The sequence below is a fragment of the Ammospiza caudacuta genome, chromosome 5 (assembly GCF_027887145.1).
Source record: "Ammospiza caudacuta isolate bAmmCau1 chromosome 5, bAmmCau1.pri, whole genome shotgun sequence".
NCBI lineage: Eukaryota > Metazoa > Chordata > Aves > Passeriformes > Passerellidae > Ammospiza > Ammospiza caudacuta.
The window spans coordinates 40,974,842-40,992,432 of NC_080597.1; the positions used below are offsets into that span (position 1 = coordinate 40,974,842).

The 17,591-nt window shown below is 38.1% G+C and overlaps 1 protein-coding gene across 3 annotated transcripts in view; it reads left to right on the plus strand.

Moving 5' to 3' along the window:
- OSBPL8 (oxysterol binding protein like 8) overlaps positions 1 to 17,591 on the plus strand; it is an 82,916-nt gene that overhangs the window by 55,677 nt on the left and 9,648 nt on the right. For all 3 annotated transcript variants that reach the window (XM_058804564.1, XM_058804562.1, XM_058804563.1), the window contains 12 exons: positions 1,727 to 1,807; positions 2,633 to 2,734; positions 3,439 to 3,642; positions 7,391 to 7,475; positions 8,570 to 8,741; positions 12,295 to 12,529; positions 13,850 to 14,034; positions 14,711 to 14,792; positions 15,494 to 15,592; positions 16,023 to 16,119; positions 16,472 to 16,570; positions 17,311 to 17,408. In XM_058804564.1, coding sequence (XP_058660547.1) covers positions 1,727 to 1,807; positions 2,633 to 2,734; positions 3,439 to 3,642; positions 7,391 to 7,475; positions 8,570 to 8,741; positions 12,295 to 12,529; positions 13,850 to 14,034; positions 14,711 to 14,792; positions 15,494 to 15,592; positions 16,023 to 16,119; positions 16,472 to 16,570; positions 17,311 to 17,408 — 1,539 coding nt within the window. The remainder of the gene's footprint in view (positions 1 to 1,726; positions 1,808 to 2,632; positions 2,735 to 3,438; positions 3,643 to 7,390; positions 7,476 to 8,569; positions 8,742 to 12,294; positions 12,530 to 13,849; positions 14,035 to 14,710; positions 14,793 to 15,493; positions 15,593 to 16,022; positions 16,120 to 16,471; positions 16,571 to 17,310; positions 17,409 to 17,591) is intronic.

Genomic DNA, 17,591 nt, shown 5'->3' on the forward strand with positions numbered 1-17,591 from the left:
ACTAGAATATTTATGAATGTTTTGTTTAAGTTGTTCCATTATAGCTTGCATAATGAGTTCATTAACCCTTCTTATGTGACAATGATAATCATTTTCCCCCTCTTCTGTTACTACATTTAAAGTACTGTATTTCCTTTAAATTCTAGAGAGGGGAATTTAATTTCAAGTTGTGCACTCATCTTAAAGCTAAATTTTGAGTGTCAAGAACATACCTTTATTACAAGATGTTTCCTTTATTTTTCTAAGATAGATACAAAAGTTAAAGAACATTTACTTATCATTAAAATAATTTTGAGCTAAAAATACTTTTTGCCAGTTATTGCACATATCTTTTTTACAGTACCTGAGAAGACTCCTGTAAAGTCTTAGTTCTGAATTAAAGATGAAAAATAGAATCCAGGTTAAATTCTTCTGTACAGATTGTGACTCTTTAGACTTTTCTTTTGTTTGAGCAGCCTGAGTTAAGAGAATGCTGAAGTGCACTGTTTTTATTATAGCTGTAAATTTTACTCAAAGCTTGCATATTTTTGGACTGTCATTTTATAGTATTCCAAAATACAAATTCAGTAAATAGACTTTGCACTGTTGTTTGAGATTTGAAATGGGGACATCTTAAGGGTCAGTTTCAATAAAATGTCCTTGAATTTGAATTGAATACTTAGTTTACAATGTTAAATTATTTTGGTTGGGTTTTTGGGTTTTTTTTTTGACAATATGGAAGTTTTGGGTCCATCAGGCTTATGTTTCAGTGCACAAAGAAATACAGCTCTCTAACTTATCTGAAGTCTGTATTTAATGCATACCTACTCAATGTTCTCTGACCCCTGATAGGAATGGCATGAAAACTCTATCACAGACTCCTCTTAGACTCCTCTTTCCCCCCTTTTTTTTTTCCCTAAAGAGTGCTGTTCCCAAAGTGAATATTTGGTGGCTTGAGTTCCCTTTCAGCTAGCAGGCAGCAAACCTCCAGGTGCAAACTTTGAACCTTGCAAGACCTGGGGGAGAGGCGGGGGGAGAAATCATGTGCTGCTGAGGCAGCTCCTTGTCCTGCACGAACGGGACTTGGGTGTCTCGAACACCCCTGGGTCTCCTTCCTGCCTGGTGCCACCGTGAGCTCCTTGAAGATGACTTGCAAAGTAATCAGAGCGTGGGATTAGGGTTCAAGGAGCAGAACAAGTGCCATTAGTGGGCAGTTGTACTCTGATGATTTACAGAGCACTGGATCCTAGACTGAAGAGGCTGTATTTCCCTTCATGAGTCACAGGGTAAGTGCCTCTATAGCAGTCTGTTTGCAGAAGCTGTCAAGTTGTGGATGAAGACAGCTGATTCTATATTCTGATTCATAAATCCTGGGAATGACTCCTGTTAAAACACCTGGATTCTCCTAAAACATTCTCTCTCTGCTAAAATTATGCCGAACTATTCAAGCATGCTCTGTCTAGTAACAGCCTACATGAGCTAAATACTTGCTGTGTATGGTCCAAAGGAACCTCAGACTTCTTTCCCATAAAACCCTTATAAAAAGACCCTCCATGAATAGGTGGTGAACAGTTCATGTTATGGTTTGTTTGGATTTTTTTAAGGGGGGAAGCAGTAGAGAAGTGAGAGGGAATGGGGACCTTGCAAACATAATTGCACTTCAAACCCTTGCTAAAGTGCCAGCATCAGTAATATATTTTTGTATCTGCCATTGTCATTTATTTATTATGTGTGTTGTGAATTTCAGTCTGAATCCAAGCTTTTCAATGGCTCTGAGAAGGACATCTCTCAATCTTCAAGCAAACTTACAAAAAAAGAATCTCTCAAGGTGAATCTGTAGAAATTAATTTCCTCTTCAAGGACTATAAATGCATTCACATAGTTTTTCCTTATTCTCTAATGAGAACACAAAAATGCTAAATAATGATGAGACTTAGGGAATATTTAAGTATTGAGAGAAGTTGTGCTGTTGAGTCTCTTCAAATTTTACTGTATTTTTTACTTGAATAATAGCTTCTATAATGCTGTCTTTGAGATGGCACAATATTGTAGAATTTCTCAGATGATAGATGATTTCAGATTGGCAATTGAAATGACAATTCAATTGTCCATTGAATTGTAGATTCAGGACATCTGCATGCAATGAAATGACAAATGGAATTATCAGAATAGCAATTTGAATGCATTTCTACTATCTCCTTCCCTCTGTACTGTAGCAAGATCAAACTCCACTGTTTGGTACCATTTGAAGAGAAACATAAAATTATTCTGCTTTAAATGAGGGAGGTAAATTCCTGCAAATTTCTCCTAGGGGGGAACATAACTGGTGGGTTAAGACCACAGATCAGATAATGTACCTATATATTGGAGTTTGGTTTAGTTGGTCTTTCCTCCCCTTTGATTCTAAGAGGAGCTTCAAAGTCCTCAGTTTCTAAAGAAAATTGCAGAAGAATCTGAAATTTTCTGCATCATAGCTGCTCTTGAAGTACTTGTTGACTTTGAAGTCAATACTCTGTTTTAAAGCTGTTTTTCTATATGTGTATTGCAAATTGAATTTAGCAGGTTTTTCCTCAGCTTTTATTGCCTGATACATTTTTGTGCTGATAACTGGCTTATGGCCATGACATTGTAAACATTTTTATTATTTTTACAGGTCCAAAAGAAAAACTACAGAGAAGAAAAGAAGAGAGCCACGAAAGAATTACTTAGCACACTCACAGACCCCTCAGTTATTGTCATGGCTGACTGGTTGAAGGTCAGAATCCAAGTGTGAAACCTGAGTTGAAGATGGAGCAGTTAGTTGCTTGCTGCTTTTTGGCCAGAATAGAAAAGGCTCAATCTTTTACTTACTGTTAATGTTTTTCTACAGGCACAGCAGCCACTAATTGCATCCCAAGGTCTCTGTGCTCAAATCCCAGGGGACTAAAAAAGCAACTTAGCTCCCACTTACTGCAGTCGCCCTAGTCACATTGTTCTTGTGTGCATAGCCATCAGTTTGGGATGAGTTGGCTTTACAATTCTCGTTTTATCCTTCTCATTTTACACTTTAAGGTGGCTCTGTTACATATATAACAATTGCAAAAATAATTCAGTCAGATATTTGAATATCTGGTTTCATTGTACTTCTGGTAATTTTCCTCTCTTAAGAACTAGCTGGTACTGCTATCTTGAGGACAGCAGTTCATATTATCAACAACAGTGCAGTTGAACTGTCATACTTCCCATAACAGGATGTGTGCATACCCATTTGTAGAACTGGGTATTCATCAAGACAGAAGAACAAGCATACCTTTGCATTCTTTAATAAACGTGGGTAAACTTTTGAAGGCCTTAATAAACCTTGCTTTGAAATAAATAATATATTTCAAAAAAAGAAAAAAAGTCAATGTTAATTTTGTTAAGGAGGATGGTTTTGGTATTGACTTCACTGAGATATAAGTGTAACTATTTATCTTCTAGATCCGTGGTACCTTGAAAAGTTGGACCAAACTGTGGTGTGTACTGAAACCAGGAGTGCTGCTTCTTTACAAAACTCCCAAAAATGACCAGTGGGTAGGAACAGTGCTGCTGAATGTTTGTGAACTCATCGAGAGGCCTTCTAAAAAAGATGGCTTTTGTTTCAAACTTTTTCATCCTTTGGAGCAAACCATATGGGCTACAAAGGTTAGTGGTGGCATGCATGGTATTTAAGGGATGACTGGCATTATTCAGCTGCAAGTAAAGACAACCTCACTGAAAAGTGGAACTGTGTTTTCTGTTTCAACTTCAGTGGTTTGTGTTGGTTCTGAATATAAGCCCTCAACATCTAGTCCCATTCATCAGAAAAAGTATTTGATTTATGCTGCTCTGTGTACTTGAAGAGCTTCAGAAGTGTGGTGTGCAAAGGGTTGCCATTAAAAAAGCTAATGGCATCACTGACAAGCACATAAATTAAAGGAATGCATGTTTAACATTATATTTTACATCATTCAAATCTCAGAAATTAAGGTGAGATTTGCCAAAATGAAAGAGTTTTGTTATAAACATTTCTTGTGTCCAACTCTATATTCATGTAGTAAAATGTCACCTTAGTTCAATTTGCTTGTAAGAGTCAAAAAGCAGATTACCTGCTTGTGCAATGATAGCTCATTTTGCAACTTGTTAGCCAAGTCTGTTCCTTTTGTTATGATGTTAGGATGATAAATGTTTTCATTCAGTTATGATGTCTGTTTGCCTTGTCATACACAGCATAATATTGTGAGCAGCTCTTATCTGTGTTAAAAAGCACAGGTGTGTTCTGCACAACAAAGGTTTGTTTCAGATCTTGTAGGGATCTTTAATGCTTGCTCTTACTCCTTGTTTATACTGATAAACTATTTTAGTCCTTGTTTTGTGTTTACATGTGGAGAGGGGATGTGGAAGCACAGCACAATTGAACATATTTTCCTTCTAAAATAATGTCTTGCTTTAGATGAAAGTACTGTACAATATTAGGACAATTAATTAATTATACCCTCTAAAATATACATCTTACAATCTCACAATTAGTAGCTATCTTCTAAACCTTAACTTGATATAGATGTATTGTCACATCTGTAGAATATGCTGTGTTAAATTTGTCATCCTTTTCTTAAGGAAGTCAGTATAGTTCCTGATGCTTGTGGTTATTCTGGATTGTGATCATTTATCAGTGTTATCTAAATTTACCAAACTTAGATCAAATCACTTGTAGTTTCTTTTGAATAATTTTATTTAATTGTTGCTTAGGCAAACTTTTCAGTGATTAATGGTGATCTCACATTTGCAGAACACAAACTCCATATCCTTTTCCAAAGCTATAGCATTTGGTGTTAATGTGCTTTTTCATGATATATATACATACATTGCAAAGTGGCGGCCTCTCTGCAGAAGATCACAAATCAGTCTTATATTTCTTTATTGCTTGGCAATGAGAAATGGATTTGTTTGTTTTTTTAACTAGATATTTAGAATTTAGAGGACATGCCCTACCAGATTTTTACTTTTTTAAGGTAGGTCAAATTTTGAACCTGAACAAGTTGATATTGTCCATTCTAAATGTGCTGAGAGCTGGAGTGGTGTTTGTTCATTTTGGTATGGCTATTTGCAGTTGAGAATTCCTGGATTCCATTAGATGAAAGGTCTTTAAGTTTGAAACCCTTTTCTGTCTTGTTCACCTAGTCAATCAAAATGTCCTAGCTAGAGATTTATTATCATGAGGCAAACTTGCCTAAGTGTAATAGCAATTGACTGATCCAGAGTAGGTTTACCACAAAGAGCCTCAAGTCCAAGGCAAAGTGACCCTTGTTTGCAGTTAGTGCAGAAAGATAGCATTGCAAAAAACATATATAGAGCTATAAGTACTGCAGGAGATTTTCTCACTTGAACATACTACCCATGGTGTGTCCATCTGGCAGGCTGCAAATTCTCTTCTGCAGTAGTTTGTGGCCAGTCACTTCACATGCTCCCTTAAGCCTGTTGCTGTGGTCTTTGATGTTCCTCCTACACTCTGAGGTAGTTGATGCGCTGTACCTTGATTGTCTTCCTTGTCTGCCTGGTCCTGATGCCATTTCAGTCTTCTGAAATTATTAATTTAAAAAGTTAATGCAAATATTTATCTCTGTGTATATTTAGTCAGGGGTGACTGCCTATCAGTTTTCATTGTTGTCTTTGAAACAATGTTCATGGCACTTGAATATTCTGCAAGAAGTAAACTTCAACTTTTTTTAATCTAATGGAATTTTTAACTTGACCATTGGCTTGGAGCAGTAGCATAATTCCACCAGAAACAGAGACAATCCACATAAAGTCACCCAGCAAACAGAAATTAATGTTCCTCTTGTACAGATTACTAACTACTGGAAAGTGGTTTTGAAACCCTAATGGATGATACAAAAGGAAAGTATCCTGTACTGTTGGAACCATAACCAGTTAGAGGAAATCAAGATCCATGAGCAGTTATACAAAATAAGTCAACTTACTTTAATACTTCTTTGCTAAAAATTACTCGCTTGGTTTTAATCAATATATTGTTAAAACACTTAGGGAGTGTAACTGTCTTGCATTAAAAAAGAGGCAAAACCAGACACCAAAACCACACTTCGTCTCTAAATTGTAGTTGTTTGGTACAGAGTAAGTAGCCTACCCTGAAGTGCCCACTGTATAAACCCAAAGGGCACAAGTCTGCCCTTAGTCTGCCCCAGTGTCTGTGACCCAAGAGTTCCAAGGCCTTCTGATGGCTGAGCCTTTGTGTGGTGATGGCAGCACCCCAGAACCTCTCCCACCCCAGAACCTCTCCCACCCTGGTGTGGTGCCATCATGCTGTCCCCTCCTCAGGGGACACTGAGCTTCTTCCCTGCCTTCCCACCCTTGGGATGAGGAGTTGCATTGGGGTTGTCCCTCTTGGTTCTTGGTACCCACTAACTCCTAATCCCAGTGTTGCTGCCTCACCAAAGGCTTTTTGTAGGCACACCTTTCCTTTCTCTCAGAGGAAGACTGAGGTTTGGAATCTTGTTTCTAGCACCCAATTGCTGTTACTCTATACTGACTCCTCAGGAGTTTGACCATCATTTACACCAGCACAAGCTCATGTGTATTGGTATTTAAGTGCCACCAAAACTACTCCTTAACCTGCTTCTCGCCCTCAGAAACGTTCTGGCTGTTTCATTTGCTTGCTTCTAAAATTAACTGCCTTTATCTGCTTTTGCTCAAAACTTCTGCTGGCTCTCCAGTTCCCTCTTCTAAGCCTTATATTGGCTTTCCATTAGGCTTCTCTGGGGGAAATCAGTAAGATCAAAATATGTTGTCATCAGTTAGGCAGGCTTAGCCCAGCTTTCAGCAATAGCTTCAAGTATGTTTAATACAGCCCTCTTTGCCTATCAGTTGTCTTAAAGTTATCATAGATAAACTTTTTTTGGAAGGGACTTCAAAATGGTTATTTAACATTTTATTCCAAAATGAAGGTTGACAGAAATGGAAAAGTCTTTTGAATTTATTTATTTTTTTAATACAAAGTGTGAAAAACTTCATAGTAAATAGAATATAAAACTTTGGCCAAGTCTGATTTATACACCCCTGCCCCACCCCCACCTCTCCCCATCCAAAAAAAGAAAAAAGATCAAAAAACTGCACCCAAACTAAAACCAAAAAACCCCAACCAAACTAAATTTTTTTTAATCACAAAGACCACTCTTTTGAAAACTGGGCTTGAATTGGGTCCCATGCTTAGAATGAAGTCTTTGAAAAAGAAATCCAGTGAAAGAGGGCTGTCCATCTTTCCATTCATGTCTTCATTAGATGTTGCTGAGTGACAGTAAATAGCTCTGCAGTGTGTTAGCTTCTTACTACATTGAATGATAAACTATAAAACTGAATTAAAATATCTGATGCTGTTTCTTGTTTTGTGTATTTCAAGGGTCCTAAGGGTGAAGCAGTTGGTGCTATAACTCTGCCATTGCCCAGCAGTTACTTGATCATCCGAGCTGCTTCAGAATCAGATGGTAAATAGACACTTCATTGATTTTCAGCAGTGAGAAAGATAGTTTCAATTGTCTTATCATGTCTGTTACAACACTTTGATTGCTGTTTAATTGTTGTTAAGGTTCTCCTTTAATTTAGAGCATGCAGTTATGATGGTACTAGTACTTTTTCATAGTTATTTAAGGAGAATATTGATCTGAAGAAGTTATTGAACTCCTTGCAGTTGCCTTTTGTTGACAGGGTAGAGGAGGGCAAAAGGGTTATCTGTGTTTTATCTATATTAATATATGTCTAAATATCAAGCTCTAAATATCAAATGCCTTTGTAAAGTGCTAATATGGTTGTATTCTTATTGAAGCATTTCTGTGTTAAGTGCAGCAGTTGCAGAGAGTTCTAGTAGTCAAAATTTCTTCAAAAAGTAGTTTTGTAAACACCCTTCACTGGGAAGGTGGTGATCAGTGCAACTACCTTCTGAAGTTACGATGTGAAAAAAATTTAAGACTGTTATGTAGTTGTTTCTGGCAGGAGGTTTTCATCTACTGCTTAATTAGGCATACCCCTGCAGACTTTAAAGATAGGACTCTCTCTGCCTTCTGTATTGAGAAATGGATTAGATACATCGAAAAGAAGAAGTAAGAAGGGGAAAAAATACAGAAATTTGTTCAGTTACTTTTTGCAGAAAATAATCTATCATTATAGCTCTTTTTCCACACTATTATCATATTACTTGGGCAAATTTTGCCAAATGATGTGCTTACTCGTCTTTATAACTAGAGCAGAGCTGCAGGCAACTGGGGGCATTCCACAGTCATGTCCTGGGTGGAACCAGACTTACATCAAGGAAGAAATGCTGGAATATGCTCTAACAAAATCACTATTTACCTTGCTCTCCTTCCCTGAAGCATCCCTTGCACTGAAGCTGGGTGCTTGTGAGTTGTTTTTATGTCCCCACCAGACCATAAAATCCAGTACATGGAACATGGAACAACTGTGATGTGTGTCTTCAAAGGCAGTGCAAGCAGGCCCAGAGGGCTGATTTTCCTAGTTAGCAAACAGAAGTGGTACAGTTCTGTTAAATCCTTAAGATTCGGTCTAATACTAAATTTATCTTTAGGCAGGTGTTGGATGGATGCTTTGGAGCTGGCACTGAAATGTTCAAGTCTCCTGAAGCGTACAATGATTAGGGAAGGTAAAGAGCACGATTTGAACTCCTCAGCTGACAGCAGTCATGTCTCTTTCTATGGTCTGATCCGTGCTAACAACTTGCACAGTGGAGAAAACTTACCGTAAGTGAATTAATTACTAAACCTGATTGCTTTTGGGCAGAAGCTTGTAGTGATAATTTTGCCACAGGGAGGCTAAGGCTGCTTTTTTTTTTTGCTCCTGAGGTACATGCCTTATTTGCAGTGTGTTTTATACCCTGCACATAAAACAAAAAAATCCTTTTTTAAGCAAAGTGGAGCCAGGGAAATTAGGCCTAAGGAACTTGGAGTATTGCATCAGTAAGTTTAATTACTCGGTTAAACCGTTCAAAATAAAAAAAAAGAAAATTTTATGTTGGTGTCTCTTGTTAGCTTCAGCGGAAAATCAGAAACTTAGTACACATTACAAAATTTGGTAGATGTGAATTTAAGTTGCTGTTCTTTAGTTACAGAAAGGAAAACTCCTTTATTTAAATGGTTTCAGCATGAATCATCATATGGATGAATAATAATTCAGTCACCTTATGATTAAATGCATTAAAGTTAAAATTGTCTTATATCACCTGTTATCTCATGTCTGAGCACCCTTCAGTCACTCCCTGATTATTTTAATAAGCACTTTCAGCCATATTTTTGTGAGCACAAGCTTCTGTGGATGTAAATTAAGTGTAGTGAATGAATGGCTGTAGTGGGATGACGGTGGCTGGATGCCAGGCACCCACCAAAGCCTCTCTCTCTCACTACCCTGTGCAGCTGGATAGGGAGAGAAAATTTAACAAAGGGTTCATGAGTCAAGATAAGGACCAGAAGAAATCACTCACTAAATGCCATCACGGGCCAAACAGGCTTAAATTAGAGATATTAATTGAATTACTAAAAAATTACTCTGATTACTAAAAAAATCAGAGCTGAATAATGAGAAGTAAAATAAGACCTTAAAAAACAGCTCTGGCCTACCCCTCCCTCCTTGCCCAGAGGCACAGACAGGTAGTGGGGGTTTCCAGCTGCTGCTGAGGGAGAGGAGTCCACCCTGGGGTCCCTCCCACAGGAGATGGTTCTCTGAACTTCTCCAACATGAGTTCCTCCCATGGGCAGCAGTTCTCCACAGCTGCTGCCACTGGGGCCCCTCTTCCACAGGGGCAATTTTCAGGCACAGCCTGCTGCAGCATAGGTCTGCCACAGGTCCTACCAGGACACTGCTCCAGCATTGTTTCCTCTCCCAACAGGTCTGCAGGTCCCTGCCAGGAGCCTGCTCGAGCACACGCCTCCCATGGGTTTACAGCCTCCTCTGAGGCATTTACCTCAGTAATTTTCCACCAGTTCAATATACTTTGTGAAGATTTAGCTGTCCATTTATCTTTTCTTGGTAGGCAGGACATTTGTACTGCTGTTAGGAGTGTGCTGGCCCAGAGCGAGACCTGGACTAGGAGAAATGCAATGCTTTTAATGCAATTCTTAGATGGTCTGAGAAAAGCACAAAAAAGGTAAATGCTTGCCCCCTGAAACAGTTAAAGACCCTATCCAGATGACCAAGCTTGGCTCAGCTGCAGTTTAGTGCCTTCTTTTCACTCATAGGAACACTATAACTGCTGTGTATAATTCAGCTGAAGATCTACACTCTGGAATAGTAGTTTAATATCAACTGCTGGCCAAGATTATAATCACAGCAATTAGCTACAGCTGTTAAGTCTAATTAAGACTAATGCTTTAATTAAGTACATCTTCTGGTATAGCATATTCTTAGAGTATTCAGTGTGCTTAACTGTCTAAAGAGCAAAACTGGCAGGTCTAGCTTTAACTGGGTGGCAGAAGAGGGAGAAGAAAGGTGAAAGCAATTTTAACTTCAACTGAGAGAGAGCTTTTTAAAGTAGATTAATAGCAAGAGAAGGTCCAAGGAAAACCTTGGACTGATATTTGTTGAAGATGGTCTCCTGAAAAATAGGGATGAAGAAAAAGCAGGCATGTTCACTGCTTCCTTTTTTTTTGCCTCCGTCATTAATACCAATAATAGACTGGTCTGCCTGATCTTCTTGATTTGGAGGCCTGTGAGTGCAGGATCAGTGATTTTCAATTTGGCACTGAAATTGTAAGAGACCAGTTGTATCAGCTGAATGTTTGTAAGTCCATGTGGTCTGATGTGATTCATCACAGAGTAGTTGGAGGAGCTAGTGGATGTTATGACAGGATACCTCTCAATTGTCTTCCAAGTGTCTGGGGAGTCTGAGGAGGTCTCCACTGACTGGAAACTAACCAACAGTATTCAGATTTACAAGAAAGGCCTGACAAAGACCCAGGAACCTATAGACCTGTGAGACTACCTCAGTACATGGAAAAATGGTGAAGATGATGGTGCGTTCTGTTGAAAGAAATTTAAAGAACAGTGAATTACCAGGCACAGTCAGCATAGGCAAAGTCCCATTTAGCTAATAAGATATCCTTCATAAGATAAGGTCAGTTGCCTACTGGATGAAGGTAAAGCAGTGGATGTAGATTTTTTTTGGATTTTATAAGGCTTTTGATATTGTCCTTCACAGAATCATTCTGGATAAATTATTCAGCTGTGAGATGAGCAGGGTTGCAACATGCTGGTTGAAGAACTGGATGAATGGCAGGACTCAAAGGGGTGTGGTGAATGGGGCTACATCTGACTGGTGACACCAGCAGTGTCCCTCAGGGCTCAATCATGGGCCTGTTCTGTTCTGTGTTTTGGCCAGTGATCGGTGGATGTAGGAGTTGAATGCACTCTTAGCAAGTTTGCTGACAATACCAAACAGGGAGGGGCAATCATCAATGGCATGGAATTAAAGAAGTCCCAGTGCCCAATTCTGCACCTAGGGCAGGGTAATGCCAGGCACAAGGATAAATTGGCAGAGGAGTGGGCTGGGAGCAGCCCTGCCCTCCCAGTGGCCTGAGGTGACTGCTGGTCATGAGGCGGGCACAGGGGCAGTGCAGAGGGGACAGACATGGGTCAGCAGCGAGCCCTGGCAGCCAGGAGGGCAAGCACCATCCTGGCCTGCATCAAACAGACATTAACCAGCTGGTCAAGAGAGGTGATTGTGCTGCTATATTCAGCATTTGTGTGGCCTCAGCTTGAGGGGTGTGTGCAGTTCTGGGCCCCAAAATTTAGCAAGGTTATGAAGGTTCTAGACTATATTCTGAGGAGGAGCAATGAATCTTGTTAAAGAGCTGGAAGGCATGGCTGGTGAGGAGGGACAGAGACCTTTCAGTTCATCTAGATTTTAGAAAAGGAGGCTGAGATGCAAACTTAGAACTCTCTTACAGCTTTTTGAGGAGGGGAACTGGAAAGGGAGGTGCTGAATTCTTCTCCCTGGTATAGAAGCATGGGAATGGTTTAAAGTATCATCAGAAGAGGTTTAGACTGGATGTTAGGGAGCATTTTTTTACTGAGTGTATGGTCAGACACTGGAACAGGCTTCCTATAGAGGTAGTTGATGTCAGTATCATTTGACATTTCAGTGAGAAGAGTATACTATATGTTTCCAGCAGGGCTAGTTTGACACTCCTGCCACCTCAGGCTTGACACTGGGAATTTTGGTGTGTATTTTGTTAAGATCCTGGTTTGGAAACAAGGAAGTTGTGTGAAGTTGAAGATTCATTTAGCCTTTGTTTTTAATAGGTTAAATGACAGTGAAATTGAGAGGCATCACTTCAAAGATCAAGATACATACTCTGACAAGTCTGATAAGGAAAATGACCATGACCATGAGGAGTCTGATAACGATGGGCTGGGGAAAAGTGAAGAAAGCGACAGTGACACATCGGAGCGACAGGATGATTCTTATGTGGATCCAGAACCAATTGATATCAAGGAAACTACTTACTTAGAACAGAGTCATGAAGAACTTGGGGAGGTAAAAGGGCTGTTGATGTACTGAGCAATCAGCTTCTCCAAATAGTAAGCTGATATTTTAAGGGTCAGGCTACACTTGAAAGCTGACTTACAGGATCGGCTTTCATATTTTCAGCAATAATGTATAGAAAAGGTTCTGTTCACCCATGTTCTGCTCTGCTTTGCCATTCTGGTGCTAATGTATCAGATTTTAACAGAGATAATAAATTTACCTGGCATATTGCTCAGACAGAAGATACAGAAAGGACCTCCTGCAGCAGAGGTTTGTCAGGACTACTTGTTCTTTTGTTATTGCTTCTGTTTGGCTTTTATTAACTTAGTCCTCTTTTTTTTCTTCAAGTAAAATCTTCGAGTTGAAAGTCTGAATTCAATCTGACACTTGCTTTTTTTCTCCTGCAAGAGAGAAGTTAAGCTGTTGTAGTCTGCAGAATTTAGTGGAAGGCTTGCTGTGCTTCTGATGTCAGCTTGCATTTCAAAGATTCCTCAGAGCTGCTCTTCCACTTCTGCAGGTTGTTTTACGTATTTGTCTATACAGGCAAATATGACAGGGATTTGTAAACCAAAAATCTTGATAACAAAAATTGAAATAAGTCATTTCAGAAATCTCCTCCATGCTTTAGTGCTTTCTAGTAAAATGTCTAAACAAAGCAGTGTTTTAGGAAAAGCTGAGGAGTTTTAAGTCACATCTTTTTGATTATGCATTTTAGAACTGTTCTGGAAAAAGGGATGCCTTTCCTTGCTTTTCCTACAACCATTGCTCTTAATTTCAGAAATTATACGGGATAATATCTCCCCTCTTCTTGGACAAAAAGGAGCATGGAGTGTGGCTGCTGGTTTTGCTCATTTACCCCTAAGTGGTGTATTTTCTATAAGGAAAACCACTGATGCTACTGGCTGATTCAAGGCAATGAAATACATAGATATGTCAGCTTTTATGGTTGGGAAAAGCTGGTAGAATGAACAGCCCTTTGGTGTTTAGGTCCTGCATTTGAGAAGAGAGAGTAATGCAGGTGATGCCTAGGAAAGAACTAAAGAAGGATTTCTGAACAACATCCTACCTCAAAATTTTCCAGCCTAGAGATGATGAAAACAAATGTGGTTTTTAATGCTGAGCAGTAAATCTATCCTACTTCATGAAAGATGTATCATAAGTGTATTTATAGAAACTGGTTCTAACTTCCATAGTTGCTTCAGCATCTCAGAGTGATTTATTTTAAGTATCCATTTCCCATCCTTACTGCAACCTTAGAACGTGTTGACCTGTCTTCTGGAGGATTGTTTGCTTTCTCCTTTCTGTAAGCAGTTCTTTGGTTCATCCTAGGCAGGTGAGGCTGCTCAGACAGAAGAAGTGTCAGAAGAAAACAAAAGTTTGATCTGGACACTACTGAAGCAAGTCCGGCCAGGAATGGACTTGTCCAAGGTTGTACTGCCTACATTTATTTTGGAGCCTCGCTCTTTCCTGGACAAGCTGTCTGATTACTACTACCATGCAGACTTTCTGTCTGAGTAAGTGTTTGGTTTTCATTTTTAAAATTTTTTAAATTAAAATAGGGTAACAGTGTCAGATGTTGCCATTTTCTGAAAGCTGACTGTCTTGAGAGCTCACATGGTACATCTTGAAGTCTGGCCCCTCTTATAATTTAAGAGCAGTCATGTTGCAGGCATTTCTGGTTTAGGTTCTGAAGACTGGTTGAAAGACTTCTGAAAATGAGTTTAATTTTTTTTCTCCAAGAAGCATATTTAAAATGACAAACCAATACTAGTTGATTTTTTAATACAATGATTTACAATTGCCAGCTCAAATGTAGCTAATAAATTACACACTGTAAATTGAAATATTTTTCAGCTCAGAACTGTGCATGTAAGTAGACTGGTAGTAAAAAGATACTCAAGTAGTAACCTTCTCAAACAGAAGAACTTGAGTGGGAGTGGGACAGAATTTAATGTTACAAAGAATAAACTCAAATATGGAAATACAATTTCTGCCATTTTAGTTGGACTTCAATTTTCAAACAATTATTTGAAAACTTTAAATTTGGTGAGATCAGGCTGAAAGTTTTACAGTAGTGCAAATCACAGACCTGTTTTACTCAGCTCACAGATTCAAGATATGTCACAACAATTGATAGCATGTTATAGATGATGCAATACTGATACTTGATCTGTGTTTTCTGTTTCATAGAGCTGCTCTTGAAGAGAATGCTTACAACCGCATGAAACAAGTAGTGAAGTGGTATTTGTCAGGATTCTACAAAAAGCCAAAGGTATACTTTCACATATTATTTTGTCTTCAGTCACTGTGTCTATTTTGAGGACTTTAGGGATATGCTGGAGTAAGTTTTTCTTTTTTAATTTATATTTTAATGCATTTTTTAAAAAAGCAATGTTTTCATTGCTTACACAAACACATCATGGAAATTTTTGATCCCTAACCATGCTGAAAATAGACTAAATTCAATTGCATTTGTCCCTTGCAGTAGAAATTGAACTAAATATTTTTTATAAAGTTGAGCCAGTTCTATATTTACCATTATTCAGTGATAACAGTCTGAAATTGGAGGACTAATGTTTCTACCACTTCATTTAGCTTTGCACTAAATACTCTTCATAGTCATATTGCTGGGAAATAGTATTGACAGAAAGTACTTAGTACCTAACTTCAGACAAAAGCTCTGTAATGATTCTGGGAAAAAAAAAATAAAACAACCCCTAAACAAATCTTACATTCTTTGTGTCCTTATGTGTAAAATACTTTAGTGGATATACTGAATGTATGATAATTTTCCTAGAGTGAACAGCAGACTAATTGAGCATAATATTCAAATGATGAAATCAAGTACCATGTACTTCAGCATATATATTATGATAATTATTTTTCCTATGTGTCTTCAGTGATAGATGATAAAATGTTTTGTGACTTGTGTACCTGCACAGTATGGTTACTCTCTATTCAATTTCTGTTTAGGGACTAAAAAAGCCGTACAATCCTATACTTGGAGAGTTTTTCCGCTGCATGTGGATTCATCCAAGAACAAACAGCAAGACCTTTTATATTGCAGAACAGGTAAATGGAAAAAATAATTTTAAGAAAAATAAATGTATTGTACATTTGTGCTAGTTATATGCTATGGTAGTTTCAGAAAATGTACTGAAGTGTATGAGTAGTATCCTAAAACCTCTCCTGGTGAGCATAGTTTTCTTACAGTTGTCTCTTTTAAGTCTGCCTTCCTAAAAAGAGAGAGGGAGGAAGGCGTTTCTAATATTTCTGTTCTACTTCCCCTGGAACAAGTCAGTGCTGGTTTTCTTAATTCTTGAAATTCAGTAGGTGATTGCTCAATCTTTATAAAGATTTTAGTCAAACTTCACATATATTAACTGCATTCTAATATGTGCAGCCTGAATTTTGCATTGTCATTTTTAGCTCAAAGCTTATACTATATTTACTATGTTGCTTGTTTTTGTTTGTCTCAGATATGTATTTTTTTTTCCAACAGGTGTCACATCATCCTCCAGTATCTGCCTTCTATGTTAGCAACCGCAAGGATGGTTTTTGCCTTAGTGGTAGCATTCTGGCCAAATCAAAATTCTATGGTAAATAATGGGGCTTTTTGTTTGTATGTGTATTGAGGGATGCAAAATTGGTGCATGTGTTTTGGAGCTGTGTTTTGTGACTGAAAGAAGGCTGTTAGAAGGGTCAGTGTTTTGGTTGTGGTATTGTCATTTCCTTACAAAGTTTTTGCTACTGGTCTTCAAAATTTTAATTTCTATTTTTGGAGTGTTTTAATATTTAATTGGAGACACTGTGTATTATAGTGGCTTCACTAGAGAGGATAGGTTGCAGTGTTAATATACTGATGTTCTTAATTGTATTGCTTAGTTATTAGGAAGCGTTGGCTGTTGTCTTGCAGAGGGAGAAATGTGACTGTCTGTCTTTGAATTTCAGGGAATTCATTATCTGCCATACTAGATGGAGAAGGACGCCTAACGTTTCTAAATAGGGGAGAAGATTATGTAATGACAATGCCATATGCCCATTGTAAAGGTAGTGGTTCTTTTCATTCTCTAGATGGCAAAGTTATGAGAAAGGAAGCTTGTTATTCTAAATAGTTCATTATTCTAAATAAGGTGCTGTGTTGGACTCAAGCCTGTCATCTGGAGGAGACTGTTCTGAAGATTGGTGGCTCTAGGCTTCCACATATTTTATCAGGAGAAAAATACATCTGTTGTTTAAGCCATGTTTTCATTTTTGACACAGGAAAAGAATTTTTCATGACTAGTAAGAAATAGTAAAATCATATATATAGTTATCTGTCAGTACATGATATTAATTTACTGTTTGAGTTGTCTTTTATTAGAGCAGCTTTGAGCTTTTCCACTATTTTCCTCTTTTAAACATAAAAGCCAATGTAGTATCTACACTACAGCATGATTTGTTTATAAATTATGAGCATTTGTCCTTAGTTTCACTATGGGAAATGGGTCAGTGCTTTGTAAAGTTTTCTGGAAGGTCGGTAATAGCACAAAATAGCTTGCAGAATCGCTCATTTTTAGGCTGTAACTTACTCAGTATTGTCTACCTATATACTCCAGAATTCCCTTTCAGGATACACAGAATCACACAGGAAAGGTCATCTGAAAATAAAAGTTTTCCTCTGGCACAAGCATGTTTACTCTAGAAATTGTACCCAAGTAACTTAGGGTTTTGTTTTGTTCAATTAAAAGCATTTGTTTTAGCTGGAGGTTTTTGTTTTGTTTTTGTTTTTGTTTTTTTTTCTCTTGCAGGAATTCTTTATGGGACAATGACCTTAGAGCTTGGAGGAATAGTCAACATCACCTGTGAGAAAACTGGCTACAGTGCAACAATTGAATTTAAACTCAAGGTTTGTGAACACTGTGAGTGGGCACAAGAAGGAGAATGAACATAATGTCCATTTACATAAGCTAAACAAAGGTTTCTGAACCACTTCTAGGTGGCTTCTGAAAAATGCATTTGCCATCCTTGAGGTAGAAACTGATAAAAAAAACATTTTCAAGAAGTGTGCACATGGAGAGGGAAGTTGTAT